This window comes from Xiphophorus couchianus, chromosome 17 (assembly GCF_001444195.1).
Source record: "Xiphophorus couchianus chromosome 17, X_couchianus-1.0, whole genome shotgun sequence".
Lineage (NCBI taxonomy): Eukaryota > Metazoa > Chordata > Actinopteri > Cyprinodontiformes > Poeciliidae > Xiphophorus > Xiphophorus couchianus.
Genome location: NC_040244.1, coordinates 15815004 through 15837236, shown reverse-complemented (window position 1 = coordinate 15837236; position 22233 = coordinate 15815004). Strand labels below are relative to the sequence as shown.

Sequence of the window (22233 nt, the reverse complement as noted above, 5' to 3'; positions counted from 1 at the left end):
CTGGTGTTGTGACTGGCATCTCAGTTTCCAGATGATGACAGATCAGAGCCTCAGTGGTTCCTGGGTTGGTTTTGTTTCCTTTAATCTGAAGGTTTTCAGTGAGACGTCTGAAACTGAACACAAGGAGGCGCTCCGACGGTGATCCCCAACTCAGAAAAGCTGGTTTTCGGTCGTCGTATTTCCGTATTGTGTAATTAGGTGACCGCAGGAAAAGAACAGTTCAAATACAGTAATAAAATGAATGTGATGTCGACATGGTTGTGACATCTGAAAAAAAAACATTCTGACCCAGGGGCCCCGGTTTCAATCAGGCCAGTGAATGGTTTTGATTGGCGAGGATGCTGGAGCAATTATCCAATCAGACATTATTATGGTCAAAGTTAATAAGACCAGGCCGGGGTCAGATGTTCTTCAGTGTTAGATAACGGAATGTTTTCTTTTCAAATGAATGTAGTATAATGTAGGTGTACAAAACATGCAGAGTGAAACTGATCCTCAAATCACATCACCCTGCTGTGTGTCTTAGTATTCAGTTGATAATTTATCCCACCTGGCCTGCAGTGTCCAGGATCTCCATGGTGACAACCTCATCGTCAATGTTGGCTTGGTGACGATACGTAGATTCTGTAAGGCCACAAAAAAAGGAAACACAATCAGATAGTTCTTTTATTTTTTATTTTCAGCTCTCCTTCAAATATTTCTGTTCGGTTATGACTCATCAGTAGATGCTGACAAATCCTGACGTGGGAGGAGAACTCGTCCTGTTGCAGTTTTAAGTTGGTCAAGTCAGAGAGAAGGAAATTATGATCACCACTGAAATGGAGGGAAAAATTCCTCCACAAGCACCAGTGTTGACAAATGACACAGCGCGTTTCTACAGCTTCTGCTTCTTTGTCACACTTAATGTTTCAGATCGTACAGTAAATGTTAAAATAAGACAAAGATAACCTGAGTGAGTACAAGAAGCAGATTTCAAATGATTCCATTTCTACAGGGGAAAAGCTATCGAAGATACCCAGATATTTCTGGCATGAGCAGAAATATGATGGTTTTTCTGTCATTCACGCAATAATTGAAAACAGAAAAGGTGTTTTTCTCTTAATACAGAACAGTCAGTTATTCCTACTTTGAAAAGGTGTTTCCTTAATAAGATTGAGAAGAGACACTGCTTTTGTTTACACACTATGATTGTCCATGTCAACTGAAAAAATGTGTAAAATATACATTTTTTGGAAAGCTGAGTACATTACTGGACACATTATTTTTAGGCCTACAATTTTTCTTTCCCAAAACTTCTTTTTCACAGAAATTTGATTTACATAGATTCTTCTTTATTTTTTTTTATCAGTTTAGCCATAAGGGCCAAAACAGCGGATCATTTATGCTGAACAATGGTGTCTAAAGTTTTGCTGGGTGCCTGAGAGTGAGAGACAGAAGCTTTGTTGAACTAAAAGTTGTGATTTCAGAAATGAAAATATTAACTTGCTCCCTCTTTCACCACAGCGGCGGACAATCTAAACAATTGTAGGAAACATCAGCTGTAGACTGTTCTAAACTAACATGACTGAAGTACAATGTAGAAGCATTTTTAATCCAATGGTATATAACATTCGTTTTTATTAAAAGGTGTTTTTTGGCTCTAGCGGCCTTCATTTGAAAGTGCTCAGACAGGAAAGTAGGAAATGAGATTGAAGGAAGACACATGGCAAAGGTCACCAGGCCGGGATTCAAACCTGCGACAGCCACGTCGAGGACTAAGGACGCCTTATGTGGGTTGTGCGCCACCACAGCACCCCGTGAAATATAACATTATTTGGCTGAATAACTATCAGAAGATGAGAAGACGGTTAGTAATGCCCAAACGGGACGCGGTGTTCAAACACAGCGGCAGACCCAGAGGGTTGGAATAAGCCCTAATCATAAACATTAGTTCCGTTAACACTAAAGCATTACACCAACACGGTATTTATAAAATAATATTAGCTCTGCTATTAGCACTTTAGTGTGCCCACTGATATGTGTGTGTACACACATATGCTACAAAAGAGGACGCCTTTCACAACATCTACCAACACAGTGAGGTCACACTTAGCGGAGTGTGAGGACCTTTTCCTGGGCCTCATTTAATCATTTATTTATTTGCAGTTCCACTGCACTCTACTGGTTGGATTTTGCGGTCTGGTGTGAATTAAGTTTTGGTTTACTTTGTTAGTGTTAGGAGTATGTCTGGGTTATAGGCATAAATACAGTTGCTGAAATGAATGGAAGTCGATACAAAGTCCTCAGTTTGTATAAAAGTACAAGGATGTGTGTGTATATATGCAATATGATTCATTTATTTTCAAATTATGTTTAATTTGTTGAGTTTTGGATTTATATCTTCTTTTGTTAAAGGGAGGCAGGGTTTTTTCTAGGTGGCCACAGAGGTCACCATCCAGTGGTGGACACAGTCCCACTGTTTAAACTATAAGCTAGGTAGTTTAGCTTAAAATCAGATCCTGATATCCAGGGCCATGCAGAGACCTTTGGAGGGGCAGGGGCCCAAATTAAAAAAAGGGGCACATTGAACAGAAACACTGTACAACAACAGCAACAACCCATATTAATCAAGAATCTAATTGGATCCTACTATATCATTGCCATCATGCCGGGACAATGTAAAGCAAATGCATATTTTCCCCAACAGGTATAAAGTTTCTGTTTCTGCTGCTGACAGTCCTGGAGGGCTGAGTTGATCTGAGACTGTAGCTGTTAAACAGACCAGAGGAGAGAAGGTCAAAGGTTATAAAGTTATGAAATAAGCTAATTTGCTGCCATTTTACAAATTAAGCCCTAATAATATCTATTTAACCTCTACAGGATGCTAATCAGAGTTTAACGCTGGAAAAAAAGAGACAGCTAACGATGCAAATCAGGATGTTAGAAAACCCAAGCATTGAAACCAAAATAAACCACTAGTTTTGACAGACAGTCTACCAGATAAGTTCTGATACGAAGCTCTTTAAAATGATCGTAATTCCTGAAGACTGAACTGAATAGACGCAGTAATATTTACTCGGATTGCGTGCAGGTGGATACGTAAATGTTGCAGATAACAATCAGTGCCCTTATCAAGGATCAAAACAAGCTGATGTTTTCTTTGCTGAACAGTTCAATAATACATATGTTAAGTTATATTATTTGCTTTTAAAGGGTTTTAATAAAGTTTGTGCTTATAACAGGTCAAGGTTGTAATGAAGTTAAGTTGCAAAGTTGCAACTTAACTTCATTGCATTTTAAAATGAAGTTAAGTTTTATATTCAGACTATCAAAGACTCTGACAGAAACTAGATATTAAAACAATTGAAATCTGTATTGCTTTAAATGAACCCTTTGCTTTTTCTTTATCTTGAATATGTTTATCTGTATTTATCTGTATTTGATTTTCTGGAGGCAGAACAAATGAGGCATATCTCTGTCGTTATGCAGTGTGTCTGCGAATAAAGTTTAAAAAAAAAACATCTCCCCCTTCCCCCCCACCACACCCAACAGACTTCTTGTGGCTTTGATGTGAAGCAGTGATGTCACTCATCCTGTCTTTGACATGGTGGTCCCCGGTGGTTGGGGACCACTGCTTTCATGGACAGAATTTCTAGGCGCAGCCAAGGTGTTGAGGGTGTCAAGAAAATCCGAGCTCATCCCACTTCCCCATGCTGGAGATTTTAGTTTAACAGTAATAATAAAGTTATCTTTAAAATGAATCACTCAAGTGACATCAAGGCCCAACAGTAGACTTAAGTGTCAATAAAATAAATCTAGTTGTGTGTGTTGTTTTTGTCTCATGCAAACTTTGCTTTAATTCTACTTTTTTCTATCTAATCATAAGAAATCATAGTCAGTCAGAGAGAGTCATTAAACAGGAAAAGCAGGTTTCCTGGAAAAAGAGGAAGTTTCCAGCCTGCAGATTTATAAAAATAGCTGAGACTATTTTAAAGCATGAAAGTTTTAAAAAATTAAATCTAAACATTATTAGTAATTGGATAAGATTCAAAGTAAAATACTTATATGAATATTGGTTTACTTGTAATAATACTTACACTTATATTTGTGGGAACTACAAGAAAAACAAGTAACTGTAACTTTAGTAGTAAATAATTAGAATCATGTATTATTCTTGGTTTCTTTTCAGAAAAACATCTGTAATAACTCACATTAAGATCATAATAAGAATAACTAATAAGTTATGGTTATAAAATCATAAATGAATGATAGATCAGAGAAGCTGAAGAAAATAAATGTGATATAAGTTATGGTTATAAAATTATAAATGAATGCTAAATCAGAGAAGCTAAAGAAAATAAATGTGATATAAATGTGATTTTGACATTGAACTTGAAATGGTGTAAAAGGTTGTAAAACTGCAAATAAACATCACTGATATGTTGGAGGTAGATGGTAGGTGAAAGGTTGTGCAGGCAAGGGACACAGGAGGTTGAGCAACCCTGAGACATTGGCACAGACATCAGGAAATGTCTGTAAGACAGTGACGGATATGAGATCATCTGTCTAAGCAGACAGATGAACCCTATATAAGGTGGGTGCAAAAGAGGAACCTTTCGTTGGATCCTCCGGGCAGCTTTGAGCCAAGATCGAGATGGACAAAGAACTCTGCAGCTGAAGAAGAGCCGGGGCCACGGAGCCGGAGACTGTCCTGCACATGGAGACCAACCCGTCTGGCCCACAATCTGTGGCTTCGAATCGCACTTCTCTCATCGGCTGGGTTCTGACCCCAAAGACAAAGATGAAGACAAAGACAAGGAAGAAGAACTGGTGCCTTTTTTCCTGCCAGCACCAAGTCCTGTGTGACCTCAGCATCCATGCGGAGAGGAGGCTCATCAGACCTGCGGAGATCCTGGCCTTCATCGATCAACATCTTCCTCCTGTTGCAACACCTTCTTCATCATCGTGCCAGGTCTGGGGTTCGAAACGCCAAACTCCGTCCGTCTCGCTCTAAGGTTCCTTTTTTAGTACTCAGTGTCAGCAGTAGGGAAAGATAGACTAGATGATTGATTTTACTTATTTGATTATTTCTGCTACTGAATTAAGCTGTACTGACCCTTGCAAAAATGCCTTACTAATAAAATATTTAGCATAAAGAAAATCTAAAGATGTTGTGGACATTCAGTTAATGAGTCACCTTAAAGTTCTTTGATGGTTGTAAAATAGCTGTGATGTTTGATTCTGGAGAGGAAGAGGTGGAAAATGTTTTTAGGTTGCTGGTAGCCCATATTTAAAACCTCATCCTTGGGACTCGCCCGAGTCACTAAAACCTACCTGGTTCAATAACAAATGCAAGTTGTAAAATAGAGAACGAGCGACCGTTAACAGGTGTGCTCTGTGAAACTAGTTGGCTGTAGGCTGCTCAGTCTGGCTAATTCACAGGGGGAAGAAGGGTGGGACACCTGGATGTAGGCCGTCAGATAACCAGGCGAATCGTTTCTCGAAACCAGCTTAAACAGAGTTTACTTCAGTTCTGGACAGGGTAAATCCCAGCAGATTTAGGAAACTCAACGTACCCGTTAGACGGAGAGCTGGTAGCACATCTCCCCTCTCAGAAGAGGAAGTACGAGAGTGAGAGAGTAAAGACAGAAAGGAGGGGGGGGGTGTTGCGCAACAACAAGTGGCGCCCAACGTGGGGCCCAGTCCAACGGAGTAGGAGGGCCCTATGGCCAAGTTAGTAAAAACAGATGTGAGGATCTGAATAGCTCACTTGGTTTGTTAACTCTTAGGGAATAGAGTTAATGGTGACTGATAAGGCCGTCAGTCACAACCCTTGCAGTAACTGTATGGCATACAGGTGAGGGAAGGCTTCTACTGAGGATAAATGACCGGATCCAGACAGTGAAGCTAGTAGCCAACATAGTCTAGACCCATCCCTGCTCGAAGGCTAAAGAGAGGCTTTGGGGGATAGACAACTCGAACCGACAGAGAGACGGAGTGATGGATGATCACTTCGAGGAGGAAAATCTGGGGAAGAAACCGGAGGAAGCCGGCCGTCCAGATCGTTTGGAAAAGGAGGAGACCTCAACAGAACCGCATCAGCTTTCTGCACAGCTACTGTGACTCAGACCTGAAGCAAGTGGGGAAGTTGGTTCCAAGAATGAGGAACTGAAACATCAACCCCTGACAAAGGAAAGTTGGCTCACTCTTGCTGGAGTGGTTCGTGATGTAATGCTGACCAGACCAGCCAGCAAGCATGCACAGGAGACGGAGAAAGGTGTCATCAGCCGACGATGGATGAGGAAGCACACCGCGTCCTCCACTGCAGCCATCGAGAAGACATCCGGCAACAGAGGAACAAACACCAGCAGCTGACATCATCCCACAGACGCAGACATGGTTAAAGTCATCACACAGACCCGAGAGAAGCAGCTTGAGAGCGCGAGAGGGAAACAAGTAGCTCATCACAACTTATGGAAGAAGAAAGCAGAACTGAGGCTCCGCCCGAAACTTGAGGTGCAGCGACAAGGCGCACACCTGAGAAGAAGCCCTATGGAGGGGCAAAGATGACGACCTTTCGTGCCACTAAGAAAGGTTGTCTCTGCCGGTGTCGAGGTGGGACAGAACACCTAAGGACAGGTGGTCCTAGAGTAGCACGGGGACCAGGTAGTACGGTGCGTGCATAAGGCCCTCGAATATGCAGGCGTGCTACACCCCCGTGAAGAACTGAGCAAGCAGGACTGCTGGATGTCCCTTCAGCCCATCCGATGCAGCTGTGTGACTTTGAGGTATGTGGTCGATACGCAGGGCACCCAGGGCAGCGGATGGAAGGTTTGTTCATCAAGAGCACAGTCCCATGGGGTTCAGTCTGCATGGATGTAGCAGAGCCAATGGGGATAACAGAAAAGAGAGGTGAGAAGTACCTCTTGGTGCTGATGGACACAGTGACAACTGCTAGAAGAGCAGGTCTTCCCCTGCAGAGGAACTCCGTTCACGTCACAGAAAGCAGGGAGGCGAAGACACTTCTCCTTTTTGCTTAGAGAAGGAAAAGGGAAGTTGCAGCTTGAAGTGTCACTGAAAACAGGGCAGAGAGTTTGGATTAAAGCTCAAGATCGGCCTGCAACTACGGTGATCAAGCTGAGATTCAACGCCCAAGATTTTGTAAAGTAAGTACTGAACTTCAACACAGTACTACTGATGAAGAAAGGGGTCCATGAGGAAGCAGTGCTCAAGCCAGTTCTTAGCTACAGCGAACCAGAACATTACAAGAAGATGGCCAGAGAATCAAGCACCATGCCATCCTACATTAGACTGGCCACTATTACAGGAAGGTTGCCGTTCAAAGAACAACTTCAAGGCTTTGGACTGGGAGGGCCGTGAAGAAATTGGATTATGCTAAAGAAGAACTCCTGTCACAACCTGATGGATTAAAATGGAAAAGGATCATGATTACGGATAAAGCGTCATGATGCTTATGCTTTTTGCTTTGCTCTGCTGAACAGCCAGAAAAGTTTTTTTTTTTTGAGGCCTTCTGTCTCAGCCCATCTTCCCTAAAGAACCATTCCACATCCTGAAGAACCGACAGTTCATCCAGCGAAGGTTCCTGTAGAAGAATCAGAGCGATCCAAGTTTTCTTCGACATTCATCACCTCATGGGGGAAATCAAAACTCCAAAGAGGGGGGTGTCAAGAGAAGTGGAGTTTTGATGACTACACTGAGCCCTCTGTGAAAACTGAGGATGAAGAATCTGCATCTTCACATCCCAGACGAACCTCTTCTCTTTCTAGTGGATGAGGACGGCGAACTGCAGGAGGGTGATGGACTCCCAGCATGTGAAAGGTCTGACCTCGTGGAGGGGGTGTCAAGAAAATCCGAGCTCATCCCACTTCCCCATGCTGGAGATTTTAGTTTAACAGTAATAATAAAGTTATCTTTAAAATGAATCACTCAAGTGATATCAAGGCCCAACAGTAGACTTAAGTGTCAATAAAATAAATCTGGTTGTGTGTGTTGTTTTTGTCTCATGCAAACTTTGCTTTAATTCTACTTTTTTCTATCTAATCATAAGAAATCATAGTCAGTCAGAGAGATTCATGAAACAGGAAAAGCAGGTTTCCTGGAAAAAGAGGAAGTTTCCAGCCTGCAGATTTATAAAAATAGCTGAGACTATTTTAAAGCATGAAAGTTTTAAAAAATTAAATCTAAACATTATTAGTAATTGGATAAGATTCAAAGTAAAATACTTATATGAATATTGGTTTACTTGTAATAATACACTTATATTTGTGGGAACTACAAGAAAAACAAGTAACTGTAACTTTAGTAGTAAATAATTAGAATCATGTATTATTCTTGGTTTCTTTTCAGAAAAACATCTGTAATAACTCACATTAAGATTATAATAAGAATAATTAATAAGTTATGGTTATAAAATCATAAATGAATGATAGATCAGAGAAGCTGAAGAAAATAAATGTGATATAAGTTATGGTTATAAAATTATAAATGAATGCTAAATCAGAGAAGCTAAAGAAAATAAATGTGATATAAATGTGATTTTGACATTGAACTTGAAATGGTGTAAAAGGTTGTAAAACTGCAAATAAACATCACTGATATGTTGGAGGTAGATGGTAGGTGAAAGGTTGTGCAGGCAAGGGACACAGGAGGTTGAGCAACCCTGAGACATTGGCACAGACATCAGGAAATGTCTGTAAGACAGTGACGGATATGAGATCATCTGTCTAAGCAGACAGATGAACCCTATATAAGGTGGGTGCAAAAGAGGAACCTTTCGTTGGATCCTCCGGGCAGCTTCGAGCCAAGATCGAGATGGACAAAGAACTCTGCAGCTGAAGAAGAGCCGGGGCCACGGAGCCGGAGACTGTCCTGCACATGGAGACCAACCCGTCTGGCCCACAATCTGTGGCTTCGAATCGCACTTCTCTCATCGGCTGGGTTCAGACCCCAAAGACAAAGATGAAGACAAAGACAAGGAAGAAGAACTGGTGCCTTTTTTCCTGCCAGCACCAAGTCCTGTGTGACCTCAGCATCCATGCGGAGAGGAGGCTCATCAGACCTGCGGAGATCCTGGCCTTCATCGATCAACATCTTCCTCCTGTTGCAACACCTTCTTCATCATCGTGCCAGGTCTGGGTTTCGAGGCGCCAAACTCCGTCCGTCTCGCTCTAAGGTTCCTTTTTTAGTACTCAGTGTCAGCAGTAGGGAAAGATAGACTAGATGATTGATTTTACTTATTTGATTATTTCTGCTACTGAATTAAGCTGTACTGACCCTTGCAAAAATGCCTTACTAATAAAATATTTAGCATAAAGAAAATCTAAAGATGTTGTGGACATTCAGTTAATGAGTCACCTTAAAGTTCTTTGATGGTTGTAAAATAGCTGTGATGTTTGATTCTGGAGAGGAAAAAGTGGAAAATGTTTTTAGGTTGCTGGTAGCCCATATTTAAAACCTCATCCTTGGGACTCGCCCGAGTCACTAAAACCTACCTGGTTCAATAACAAATGCAAGTTGTAAAATAGAGAACGAGCGACCGTTAACAGGTGTGCTCTGTGAAACTAGTTGGCTGTAGGCTGCTCAGTCTGGCTAATTCACAGGGGGAAGAAGGGTGGGACACCTGGATGTAGGCCGTCAGATAACCAGGCGAATCGTTTCTCGAAACCAGCTTAAACAGAGTTTACTTCAGTTCTGGACAGGGTAAATCCCAGCAGATTTAGGAAACTCAACGTACCCGTTAGACGGAGAGCTGGTAGCACATCTCCCCTCTCAGAAGAGGAAGTACGAGAGTGAGAGAGTAGAGACAGAAAGGAGGGGGGGGGTGTTGCGCAACAACAAGGGGATCCGATTTGGTGGCCTTAGGATCTCATCTCTGATTTTTGCAGACGATGTGGTCCTGTTGGCTTCATCAGGTCGTGATCTGCAGCTCTCGCTGGAGCGGTTCGCAGCCGAGTGTGAAGCGGCCGGGATGGGGATCAGTGCCTCCAAATCCGAGGCCATGGTCTTGAGCCGGAAAAGGGTAGAGTGCCTTCTCCGGGTCAGGGGGGGTGTCCTGCCCCAAGTGGAGGAGTTCAAGTATCTCGGGATCTTGTTCACGAATGGGGGAAGAAGGGAGCGGGAGATCGACAGGCGGATTGGCGCAGCGTCTGCCGTTAAGCGGGCGCTGTACCGGTCCGTCGTGGTGAAGAAAGAGCAGAGCCAAAAAGCGAAGCTCTCAATTTACCGGTCAATCTACGTTCCCGCCCTCATCTATGGTCATGAGCTTTGGGTCATGACCGAAAGAACGAGATCGCGGATACAAGCGGCCGAAATGGGTTTTCTCCGTAGGGTGTCTGGGCTCTCCCTTAGAGATAGGGTGAGAAGCTCAGTCATCCGGGAGGGACTCAGAGTAGAGCCGCTGCTCCTTCACATCGAGAGGAGCCAGTTGAGGTGGCTCGGGCATCTGGTCAGGATGCCTCCTGGACACCTCCCTGGTGAGGTGTTCTGGGCACGTCCCACCGGGAGGAGGCTCCGGGGAAGACCCAGGACACGCTGGAGGGACTATGTCTCTCGGCTGGCCTGGGAACGCCTCGGGATTCCCCCGGAAGAGCTGGAAGAAGTGGCCCGGGAGAGGGAAGTCTGGGCCTCCCTTCTGAAGCTGCTACCCCCGCCACCCGACCCCAGATAAGTGGAAGAAGATGGATGGATGGATTATCCAACCATCTTTACTATTAACAAAATTGTGGAGAGAAGAAAAAAATCTTTTGTGCCAAAACATCTTGTATGTAGCGCACATCAATGTGAGTCTGTGGGGGTCAAAGGGCACGCCAAAGCCGAAATCTTATCGGTCAGTTTGCTTTTTCTGTGAGCTAAAAATGAGTGGAGTTTGAACCTCACATAGTTCTAAGATCCCGCCTGAGCTTTTTACAATGAGCGGTTCTGGCGGGTCGCCGGTTTATTAGCTTTTTTTTGTGGTGTCGCAAACTTAAAAGCTGACGGGTCACCTGCTGGCTGACACCAGCAGATGTCAAAAAAAAAAAAACTATCACTGCACCTGACCTGCAAGAGCACAACCACCTCTCCAACGCTCATCAGGTGCGTGTCGCACAAAACTAAACACTAAAGCAGCGCACCTTTTTTCGTTTTTTTATTTTTTTTTAATTTTAAACACAAACGATGCTAAGTAATAAAGACATGGAAGCGAAGCCTACCCGTGAGATCCACGGAAAGAGGAGGATGTTGATTCCCAGGTTCAGGTGGTGTCAGACGTCCAAAGGAGGAGAAGGTGAAGCAACAATTTTTACTCTTTTGGGGAACGTTTCGACTAGATTAAATTGTTTAACCCACAGTCTTAGTGTGACGCTCAGGAAGAGCAACAGATGTCAGCTAACAGGTGACCCATCAGCTCTCCAGTTCAGGAAACGTCAAAGAAGCTCATAAACCGGCGACCCGCCAGAACCGCACAAGGTAAAAAGCTCCAGCGGCATCCAAACCGCTCTTAGAACTACGGGAGGTTCAAACTCTGCTCATTCATTTTTAGCAAGCAGAAAAAGCGCCAAGCCACCAAATAAACCAAAGCAAACTGACCAATAAGATTTAAGCTTTGGCGTATTATTGATGAGGAGCACAAACAGGCCTTCTGACATACAGATTTAAAAAAAAGAAGAAAAAAAATAAATAAATACTTTTTTTTTTTTAAACTCAAAAAGGACGCTAGGGGCATCAAGGATAAAAGGGGCAGGGGCTCAAGCCCCCTTTGCCCCCCTCTCTGCACGTGCCTGCTCAAATCTAAATGTTGCAGCTGAATTCAAAACTAACTGGACCAATCAATGTTTTTCAGTCATCATTGGAAATGTTTGGTTTGTAGTCTCAGAATTCTGTGGTTTGCTAACAGGAGCAGCACGCTGAGCCTTATGCTGCTGTAGCTCATCTGCTTCAGCATTAAAGAAATTCTGTGTTAGATGTAATTAGCATTCATTCGAGTTATATTTGCATTTGTAACACCTCGAACCAATCTCTTCTAACCTGCGACATCAACAGGTTTACTAATTTAAAGATATACTCCATGGTGCAGCTTATTGACATGTTCAAAATGTCAAGTTCATAATGGACAGCATAGATTCTCAGAGCTGAGCAGTTTTAAATGTCTGATTGTGCACGCAGCCCCTGCTGCTTCCCAGGTGGAATTGCCCCCCCTGGGGACAAACTGTGTACCTGTGACGTAAATGAAATGTCACTGGGAGCCAGAGGAAGTAGCGTGTGCAGCTGTGTGGCTGCGAGCGTGAGCATCACGCTGCGACTGCTGGGACGGCAGCCTATTTCAGGAGCCATCACTCTGTCAGCTGGAGTCGATCTAACCCTGCTTATTGTTTCTGTTGCTCCTTTCAGCGCTTTTCAGGATTTAAGATGCCTTGGAATGACTTGGAACAAAGTGAAATATCTCCTGAAGGTGGGCTAAGTCCTAGACAAACAAAGTGTCACTCCAGGCTCCATTTAACAAAACTACTCACAGTTCAAGTTGTTGATCAAGCCCGCCAACACATCCACTCAGAAGCTTTAAATTATCCTTAGCTCGCACACGCTCCACAGTGCTTCCGTCTCCAAACTGTTCTTGCAAAAATTCCCCTGAACTTTGGGAAGCTGCATAATGCGCGACGCAGCTGCTGCAGTGATGTCAAAGCAGAGCAGAAGCAGCGCCGATTCCTCTCTGTGTACCAGCAGATTAAACTCTGCTGGAGGATATGTGGAAAGCAATAACCATTCCAATATTGTGGCCATCTACATTTACGATGGCAGCTGTTCCCCACTCTGGTGCTTTAACTCAGACCCAGTTGGACATCTTTTAGCATTTGTGCACACATGGTGGTAGTTGCTGGTGCCGGCCAAGGACACCGTAAACACAGATCAAAAGATGGGCTTTGTAAAACATAAGTACCAGTATCTTTTTTTTTTTTTTGCATTCTGAACTCTAAAACACATTAAGTATGAATTTATCAGACAGAATAGTCTGTTCATTGTTCAATTTTTGGTTCTTTGCCAACAGAAGGGTTTTTCATTGCTTCGCTACTAATTTGGACATTTGGATCTTTAACACAAATTTTAAAAAATATCAAGAAATTAAACATGCAAACAATAAAAACTTAAGAACAAACCATTTTAGAGTTGTAAATGAAAAATCTAATTAAAAAAGTCATTTCTGATGATGAATAAGTGAAGACACCCAAACATTTAGTGGCATTGTTATGATGAGAGCGTTACTCAGCAATTTAATGGGTTCCAATATGCCAACCTCAGACATTTAGTCAAGCGCTCCTGACTGTTGAAGTGAGATCCAAAAACCTGATTCCTTTGTGCGGAAAATAGTTTACAAGATGAGAAGATTCAGATCACCTGTCAACATGTCCGGGTCCAGCTGTTCAAGTCCAGCATCAAAAGAGACCACATGACCGTGGCTGAAATCGATGGTAATTTTACTGTGTGTAAACTTCTAAATTTAAAAAAAGAACCAAAAAATAAAGGAAAGTTTAGTGAATGTAAATATCTAGTTTCAGCTGTGCGGTGTTGGACAGACGTGCTCCATTCGCTTGCTGCAAAAAACGGCAACATCTGAGTCTCTTCACAACTTGGGTTTGACAGTACCGTTTTATTGCTGCTATGATGAACTTCCTGCTTATGCTACATTTCTATATTTCAAAATCTAATTTGCCTGCAGTCTGTAACAAAATTAGAGCAAATAAAAGTAACATTACACCAAATTAACGCTTTTTGTTTGCAGCCAATTGTCAGTCTCAACAGTAGTACTCCATTATAACTAGTGGAGTGACTTCTGTCACTTCGTCAAAAGAACACTCTACACTAGCAGATGTGGGAATATCCAAGGTTATTCTCTGTCTGTGGGGGGGGAAAAAACCCTCAGCGCTCATCAATAACCCTGAATCAAACAGGTAGACAATAGAGACGGATGTTCAGTCGTAGCCGCCGGCAGGCGCATTGAGATGGATGAAGCAGAGCCCACTTTCTGGCAGCAATCTCCACTTTCTAAGATTGGCAGTCTGCACGCACACCCCCTACCTGTGTGATGTACTCATAATAGCATTTTAATAATGTTTCGACCACTTCCTGGGTAGTTTCAGCCAGAGAGTCTGATTGGTAACAGACACCCACCAGCAGTGCTGTTATTCCCATTACGGACGTCATGCTGGGCTTTCTTGGTCATGACGCCAAAACCTTGTGGTAACCAAGGAGGCAGTTATTATTCTTTTCTTGATTTCAGCGCTTGGTATTTACACAGCATACACCCAGAATGAGGCTGGCACCCAGGACAACATTAAATCACTTTGGAAGTACAACATTACCCTGGAAAAATAACCCCCTGCCAGAGAAATGTCACCTTAGTTGATTTTATAACCTCTAATACTTAAATCAAGTTCATATCTAAGCCATATTTGTGATATATGATAGACTGTATGGCAATATGTTTGTGGCCATTATGTGGTTTCCGAATAATGCAATAATTTCCGGAGTGCTTTGTGTTTTTGCAGCTGATTGCTCTTCATGTCACCAAATAAACTGAGGTAGGATTGAAAAGAGCACCGAGGGAAACATTTAGTGCCTCTCATCTGCTCTGTAGAGCCAGGAAATGAAAAGGGCCTGTCAGATGAGACACTTTGTCTTTGCTTCATATAATTACAGTGGAGGAAAGCAATTTGACCAGCATCGTAAAGTGAAAGGGCCAATCTCGAATGCATTAATCCAGACTTTCTGATGTAAAAGCACATTGCTTTAAATCAAACAATGCAGTCCATTGTGTGTTTATGTTTTGTGAATGCCCCCCGCTCCTTTTTTGGGAAAAACTGAAACACTTTCAGGATGTTATATGGCAGAAAATATAGTAAAATATGTATAATATAATGTTGACTATGGCGCTTTAGTTTAGTTTTGGGGAAATAATGTCACAGTTGAAGTGATGATGTATCGTGTGAGCGACTATAAATGGAAGTCTCACCCAGTGTTGGATCGTACTCCCAGATAAAGCGTCTGGTCAGGAACCTCACCACCAACGCTGCAAAATCAAGAAGAAAAACTGAGTTTGACATGAAAATAAGACTAAAACTGAGCAGCTAACAGTGATAAATAAAAATGTTAAACATTTTTTACCACACCAGATTTTGTGTCTCAGGTGTTTTCAGCCACAACATCATAATAGCTGCAGTCTTTATAAGCAATACCCAACTCACCAGGAAACTGTTGGAACCAAGCTACTTTAATCTAAACGCTTATACCTGTTTGACTGGCTCTGCTTGATTAAAGCCGAGTTCTGACAGCCTTCAGGAGGAGACATCAGCTCCAGAGTTCATCCGGAGTGTCTCATGTACATGGTTAAAGTAATATGGACGTCCTCAGAGAGCCTGTGACTCACTGCCCTAATGGTTTACCATCAGCAAGTGATCTGCTGCACGGAAATGTTGAGCCCCTTTACTCCGACTGAATTAGACTGTCATTTTCTGTTTATCACTCAGACCAAACAGCCCTGTGGGAGAGAGAGGGAGGCTGCAGAAGCTGCATTTTTATCTGAGCGTAACAAGGTCGGCCTTTGGTTCAGGTAATGGGTGGGAAGGTTACCACAAAGAGAATGGAGAAAAAAAAACATAGAATTCAATATGGGAATAAAAATGGAAATGACATCAGAGTGCTGTAAACACTATTCATATGAACTCGGCTTTAATCAAGTCTAACTATTACATAGTTTTCCAAATAACCAGTAAAAGTAGTGATGTTTCTTTCTCTAGAAAGACATACATTTTGCAAATTACACTTTCAATGTGCAAAAGGAAATCTTGCTTATTAGCAGGTCCATTCAATAATGAAAACAATATCAGACAATACTTCTGTACACCTTCGGCAGTGGATGATGTTGAAATCGCAGCTTATAATTTACCAGTACTTTAAAGGGCTATTTTGGTGTTTTTAAAGGAGTCTAAACTACAGTTACTATTTGCAGTTCAAAGTCATACTGCACTTTAATATACCGTAAAGAACAGAGACAGCCTGAAACATGGTTAGAGATTTGAGGGAAGGAAAGAGGAGCTGGCCGCCTAGCGCGGTTCATTCACCCACTGAGCAATGTTAGCAAAAAACAAACTGGTTCAAATTTGTAGGAATTAAAATAAAATACATTGGGTGCCTTTGCGATTCTATAAGTAGGTATTATCTTACCTACAGCAGATAAGAAAATCTGCTCAGTTATTTTAAGATATTTTTTCTTTCTCAAAATTGAAAGCTAAGGGTTAATAATGACTAGGAAAAGAGAATAAACTAAACACTCCTCACTTTAGCTGTAAACTTGTTTGTCTGTTGTATGTTGCAGCATTTGTTTCACATTGTAATGATCTATTAGAGTCTTAGAGCTAGGGTCTTCCACTCCAGTCCTCAGGGGGCGCTGTCCTGCAGCATTTGGATGTGTCTCTGCTTCAACACACTCAAGTCAGATAATGTGGTCATTAGCAGGACTGCACTGAGAAGGTGATTTGAATCTGAATTAGACTAGCCTTTAGCTTTAGTCTCCTGGAGGAGCTAAAGTGTAGCACATAAAGCATAAACAATATTGACTAGTTCAAGTCTCAAAGAACTTAACTTCAGGGATTTCTTTAAACTGCCTTTCATTCAAACAGAAAAACAGCTGTTAATACTCCTGTTGCTATTTTATTATGACATACTAATTACGACAGTTAAAGTAGCGTTATCTAGAACTTCTGGTCGATGATAATTGAACTCAACTGTGTTGTTATCTTGATGACGTTTAGACTCTCACCCAGGAGGTCTCTTCAGTTCTGACAGGTAGGTTGGAGGTATCAGACCAGAAACAATCACATTGATCGGACAACAGAGGCCACTAACAAGGCCATTGATATTACTAATGAGGTCATCAAGATCATGAGACGGTGTTAGAAAGATAAAACCTGAGGTCACCTCCTCTGTTCAAGGCTGCTTTTCCATGTTCACAAGAAATCTCCATCATTTCTTCAAACATATTATTATTCCATTTCAAAAATACTTTATGGGTCCCAATGTAAATGTTGTTGGAACTGATTTAATGAAAGAGTTCTTGTAGATGGTGATGGCTGTGAGCTGGAAACATCTCCTGTAGCCGTCTTTACTGCTACGGATTTGATGAATCCTCTGACTGAAGTCGCTCTGTTTTTCTATGAGGATGGTCTGGGTGTTCCATCTTTTCTTGATTTTATGTAAAATCCTTCTTTGCACCATCATCCCCAAAGGTTATGTAGTAAACATAAGGACTTTAAACCACAGGTATCATGTATTTTTCAAAATTTGGCAGTTTTCACATCATAACTCCAAAGCCTTGGTAGACCACGATACCAGTAACCTGCCCAAAAGTTCAAAAGGTGGTAACACAGCTAAGAAAATTTAAATGGTAATTTTCCTCTTTTATAGCGAGTTCCAAAGGGGATGTTTTACAACCAAAGTATACCTTGATTCCAGTTTGGTGGGTGCTGGGGTTCATATTTTAGAACAGACTGGGTATAGTATATGTGAACCATAAAAACGTTTTTTACATAATTTTCTGCTTGCTTTAAGAGTACGTAATGTTGAAAACCACTTCTTCTTCTCATCTGTAACTCATTTCTATGTAAATGATCCACATGCAAGGGAGCAGGATCCCACTGCAGAGCTCCGCTGCTACAGATTGGCAGAGCTTCAGTTCCCTGTGAGAGCCGCCGTGTCCTGAAAGTGTTTTATGATGGACTGGGTGGTCCAAGTGAGTATCTGTGTCCTCATGTAAACTCGACCCATTTGGAGGGGGACGATGAGAGGCAGCATTACTCCTGAAAGCTCTCTTTGAACTGTGACCAAAGATCCATCTTAGCCGGGCCTGTTTTCCAATTAGGACAAGGAAGAAAAACTGTTGTGTAAGCTGGAGTGTCTGTGTCACGATTCATTACACTCCTAAAGAAGTCAAGCCTGGTGATTTGAGAGCAGGGGAGCTGGGGCTGACCACCGATCTGGCTGTGCCAAAGCTACGAGGAAAGGCCCGTCTCATTATCCAAACAGGTCCTGCACTCGGCCGTGCCATTCCTCACCTGTCTTGTTGATTCTGTTCCCCAGTAAATCTCATCTACCTTTCTCCTCTAACTCCTCGTGTTTTCATGCGCTAAAAGCCGAAGAGCAGCAGATCGTTTGTCAAGCTGTTCCGTTGTTGTTTGGGCCTGAATTTCTGCGGCGGCGCCCTGGATTCCAGGTAGACGGAGCGATCAATGGGGTGTGAAGTCCTCTCCTCATTCGGGGTAACTGTATCTCCTGCTTTTCACCGCCACTTGAAAACAAATGTACACATGGCAGTGAGGAGCCTTAGTTTCTGTGCATCAGCTTGGACACATATTGAGGGAAGAAAGTCCCCTACCTGTGTACATACTGCTGTAGCTCATCATAAAATGCATAAACAGAGATGAAACAAGAAAAAAATGCAATTTTATACAAATGGAATCCCTAGTGAACTAATTCTAATTTTGTTGAGGACGTTGTTAGAAGTTGCTCCACTCAGTGCATCTTTAATCCAGTTTGTAGACTTGCTTGTGTATGTATATATATATATATATATATATATATATATATAAATAATTGATTGGACTGATGCCAGACATCTGAAAACCGTTTACGAAAGGTTACTGCTTGTCTGATTGATCCGTTTCTTAATCCGACTTGATTTGTGTCGTATGTCAAAGTCCAGTTGTGTCTCAGCTGTTGGATCGCAGTTGTTTTCCATCTTTAGTGCTTAATTCATCTGTTCCTCTGTTAGAAAAACCAGCCCATACCATGATGCTGCTACCAAACAGCTTCTTTTTTCCAGTTAAACCATCAAATTTTCATTGGGGTTTCTTTCCTACAACATTGTAATCAAGTAAAAGATCAAATTAGGGCTTCACCCATTGCAGTTTTCTGGCCGATCACCAACCTTTAAAAAGTCCGACCAGACCAAAAAGCCAATACCGATTTTTTTCCCCTCTTTTTTCTTGACTGAAAAGTCACTAAATATCGCAACAAAGTATCTGCATTGGCAACAGAGGGGTGATTATTTTTAACCGCAAACGTCCAGATGCGACCTGGTGGGCGAGTCTGTCAGTCCTCTCACAATAGAGCAAAAGAGGACAGCTGATTTTCAGACTTTTTCAGAAGTAGATAAGATTGGCTTCACTATTGATCTGATCGTCGATTTAAGAAAATCTGGGCCACTTTGACAGTTTCCAGGCCCAGTGTACACACTGTAGTCTGTAGAATCATATTAGAGCTTAACTGCTTCTTAAATGGCAGAAAGTGGAAAGCATTGTGGAGATGCTATGATTTTTAATCCACCTTAATATCCACATCACACCTGTGTGTGGGTTAAATGCCCCTCATAAAGTACTGATATGGAAAAAGTTGCAGTATTCAAAGACTGAACGTGTCTAAACTCTTGGTGTCGTTTCTCCAGAACAAACTGTTGAAGAAGCAACTCCTTTCTATTGTTGTCATAATGTATCTGTTAAAAACAAACTTGTTGTGATTTCATGTTTCATGTTTTCTGCCGTTGTGAGCTGCTTTCCAGTTTGTGCCGAGACTGAACCGATCATCAAACACCTCGTCCGGGGGGGACATGTTTTCCCTAAAACCTCCTTTATCAAAAGTGACCTAATCGCATTAGCAGCAGAGCGCTGGACTAATTACAAACAAAGCCGGAGCAATTAGTGGCGCCTATGGTTCTGTTCTGGGCCGGTGCCGTGTTACTCATTGAACGGTCCCTATTGATTTTCTAAGGGCGTCAGACGGACACCCACAGCTCTTTGGTTCCTTCTTGTAAGAAAAATGTCCCTTCAGAGACTCTCCCAGAGAGAGGCTGCCATAGTCAGGTTCTGTACTTATTGTATTAATGTCATGTTGGGTCATGTCATACAATGAGTTGTGCTGATAAGACCCAGAGAGAACTGGATGGACCAGAAAAATGCCAGAAAAGAATGAGAAGCAGAGGTCGGACGACTTAAAGGCAACAATTAGAAGAAAATCTTTTTAAAAATCAATTATAACACAAGTCAAAATGAGGACCAGATTTCATTCGGTTTTGATTTTTGTAACACTAAACTCTTCACATGATCACACAAGTGTTAATGACAGACAAAAGTAACATGGGTAGAAAAAAAAAAAAGCAGTTTTCCGTAAATGATTCCAGGCATTAGGGAACAAAAATCGATCCTTGTTAAATCTTACATTACCTGTGATTCAGCTAGAGGGATTCAGGAATGGAATGATTGTGAGAAGCAAAACTGTGTTTTTCACTCTTAAAATAAAGCAAAAGTGTAATTAAAAAAATCGATTGCTAAACAGTTTCTGTCTACTGACTAAGATGGAGTTCCATGATATATTTTAGAAAAACATACAGGAAAGAATCTGCTGCTTTGATTTTGATGATACTTTAGTGAAAGTATAATAAGCTGGTGCTTTTACATCCACGTCTTTCCTTGCAGTCTTTATGTTCTTGAAATTAACAGTCATTTAAACATTGTTTATCTGTTTGTATACTAGTTCTGTTTTATTTTTCACTTTTGTGTATAATGTTTTGGGTTTTTTGACTTCGGTATGGAAAAATAATAATAATAATAATAAAATTAAGACCAAAGAATAAATAAACTCAAGCTATTCACATTTTTGTGCTAAATCGCATTCTGGAGTTCCTCTAAATGACCTTCTCAGGACGTCGTGAGACAAATCCCACACTTCTACAATTAGAATGTTGCAGATTGAATCAAATTGCTGGAACTTCACACAAAGCTGACAATGCTGTCACCATGATGGGGTTGGCGCCTTGGTTTGAGGTCAGCAAATTCTTGATGGCCTCAGTGGTTCCCTCACACATCAAGGTCTTTGATGTGCTGCCGTTATATTTCCCTATTTTCAGCCTAGGGCAAGACATGTAGTGCTATAACTCCAATAAACAGCCACCACAATGCTGAGAAAGTTTTGCGTTCCGTCAAAAACCCTGGGGAACTCCCGATCGATTGTTGCTCAAAGTGTTCTGCATCTGTGCCAAGAAGACTTTACCAGAAGTCGGAAGAATATAAGTCATGACAGATTTTTGACAAAATGGTAGAGTCTCCATGGAGTGGGAAGTTGTTCTTAGCATTTCTTCTACATTCAGTAGTGTGATGGCTCCCTATTCTAATGGAAAGTTTAAGTAAAGACCGTCTTTCACCATTTAGGCAGATGGCTAAATCTGATGCCCAGGTACAACCACGACACTTACAATCATGTGACCATCGTGGCTCAGTGGGTATAGTAGTTGTCTTGTAGTGTAAAAGCTGTGGGTTCGACTCCAGCTTCCTCCTGCCAGTCCTGCAATGTTTAGATGTGTCTGTGCTTCAGCACACCTAACTCCAATATGAGTTTATTAACAAAGATCTGTTAATGAGAGTAGGACTGTGTGCCAGTGAGGCAGTTTAGTCATTGAATAAAAGCATGTAGGACAAGGGACACATTTAAAAGTTGCAGGACTCTGCAGTTTGAGACCACTGTGGTGGACACTTAACCCCAAATGACCCATTGTTCTGTGTGTTGCATTGGTCTATGAATGTCTCCGCCTTTGTGCATGTGATTGGTGTGAACCGCTTTGCTTGGTCAGTATGACTAGAAGAGCTCTCTGTATTGTCTGTTCATTTACTATTTGTAGCAAACATCATTGCAAAATCAGGCTGTTTTCGAAAAGTGTACTAATAGAAAGTGGATGTGCATGAACAAACCAAAACTCCTCATTTTTTGTACCACCTCTGTCAAACAGATAGATAGTACCTGACTAATCACTGGGTCAGTAGACCGTGAGATGAGAATTAATGTGTCGAGCCGTCTCCTCCAATCAATATCCGCTCCGCTTCTTATCAGAGGCATTGACAGCCGGATTGTAGATCACATTTTCTCTTGCTCTAGTTATTGATTTAAGGCTTTTCAGAAAATCCAATCAGCTGCTAAAGGAAACATTATGAGAGCTTATAGTCATGGCGACAGCTTTGGCGAGCTTCAAGGACAATTGCTCACTCGGGATATCATGAGGTGTAAGTTTGCAGACTGCAGCTCGGGACGAGCGTGATGTGTGAATTTATTAACAGGAAGAGAAGAACTGGAGCAGGCACTGCAACATGAAAAGAGATCAGAAACACTGCGGCACCATAAGCTTTTTGTGCTTCGGTCTTGAAGGAAATAGCAGACTGAACT

General features: G+C 41.9%; 1 protein-coding gene across 2 annotated transcripts in view; it reads right to left on the bottom strand.

Moving 5' to 3' along the window:
• Positions 1-22233, bottom strand: part of rerg (RAS-like, estrogen-regulated, growth inhibitor) — a 47787-nt gene that overhangs the window by 5593 nt on the left and 19961 nt on the right. For both annotated transcript variants that reach the window (XM_028044128.1, XM_028044127.1), the window contains 2 exons: positions 14984-15040; positions 551-624 (listed from right to left, as the gene is read on the bottom strand). In XM_028044128.1, coding sequence (XP_027899929.1) covers positions 551-624; positions 14984-15040 — 131 coding nt within the window. The remainder of the gene's footprint in view (positions 1-550; positions 625-14983; positions 15041-22233) is intronic.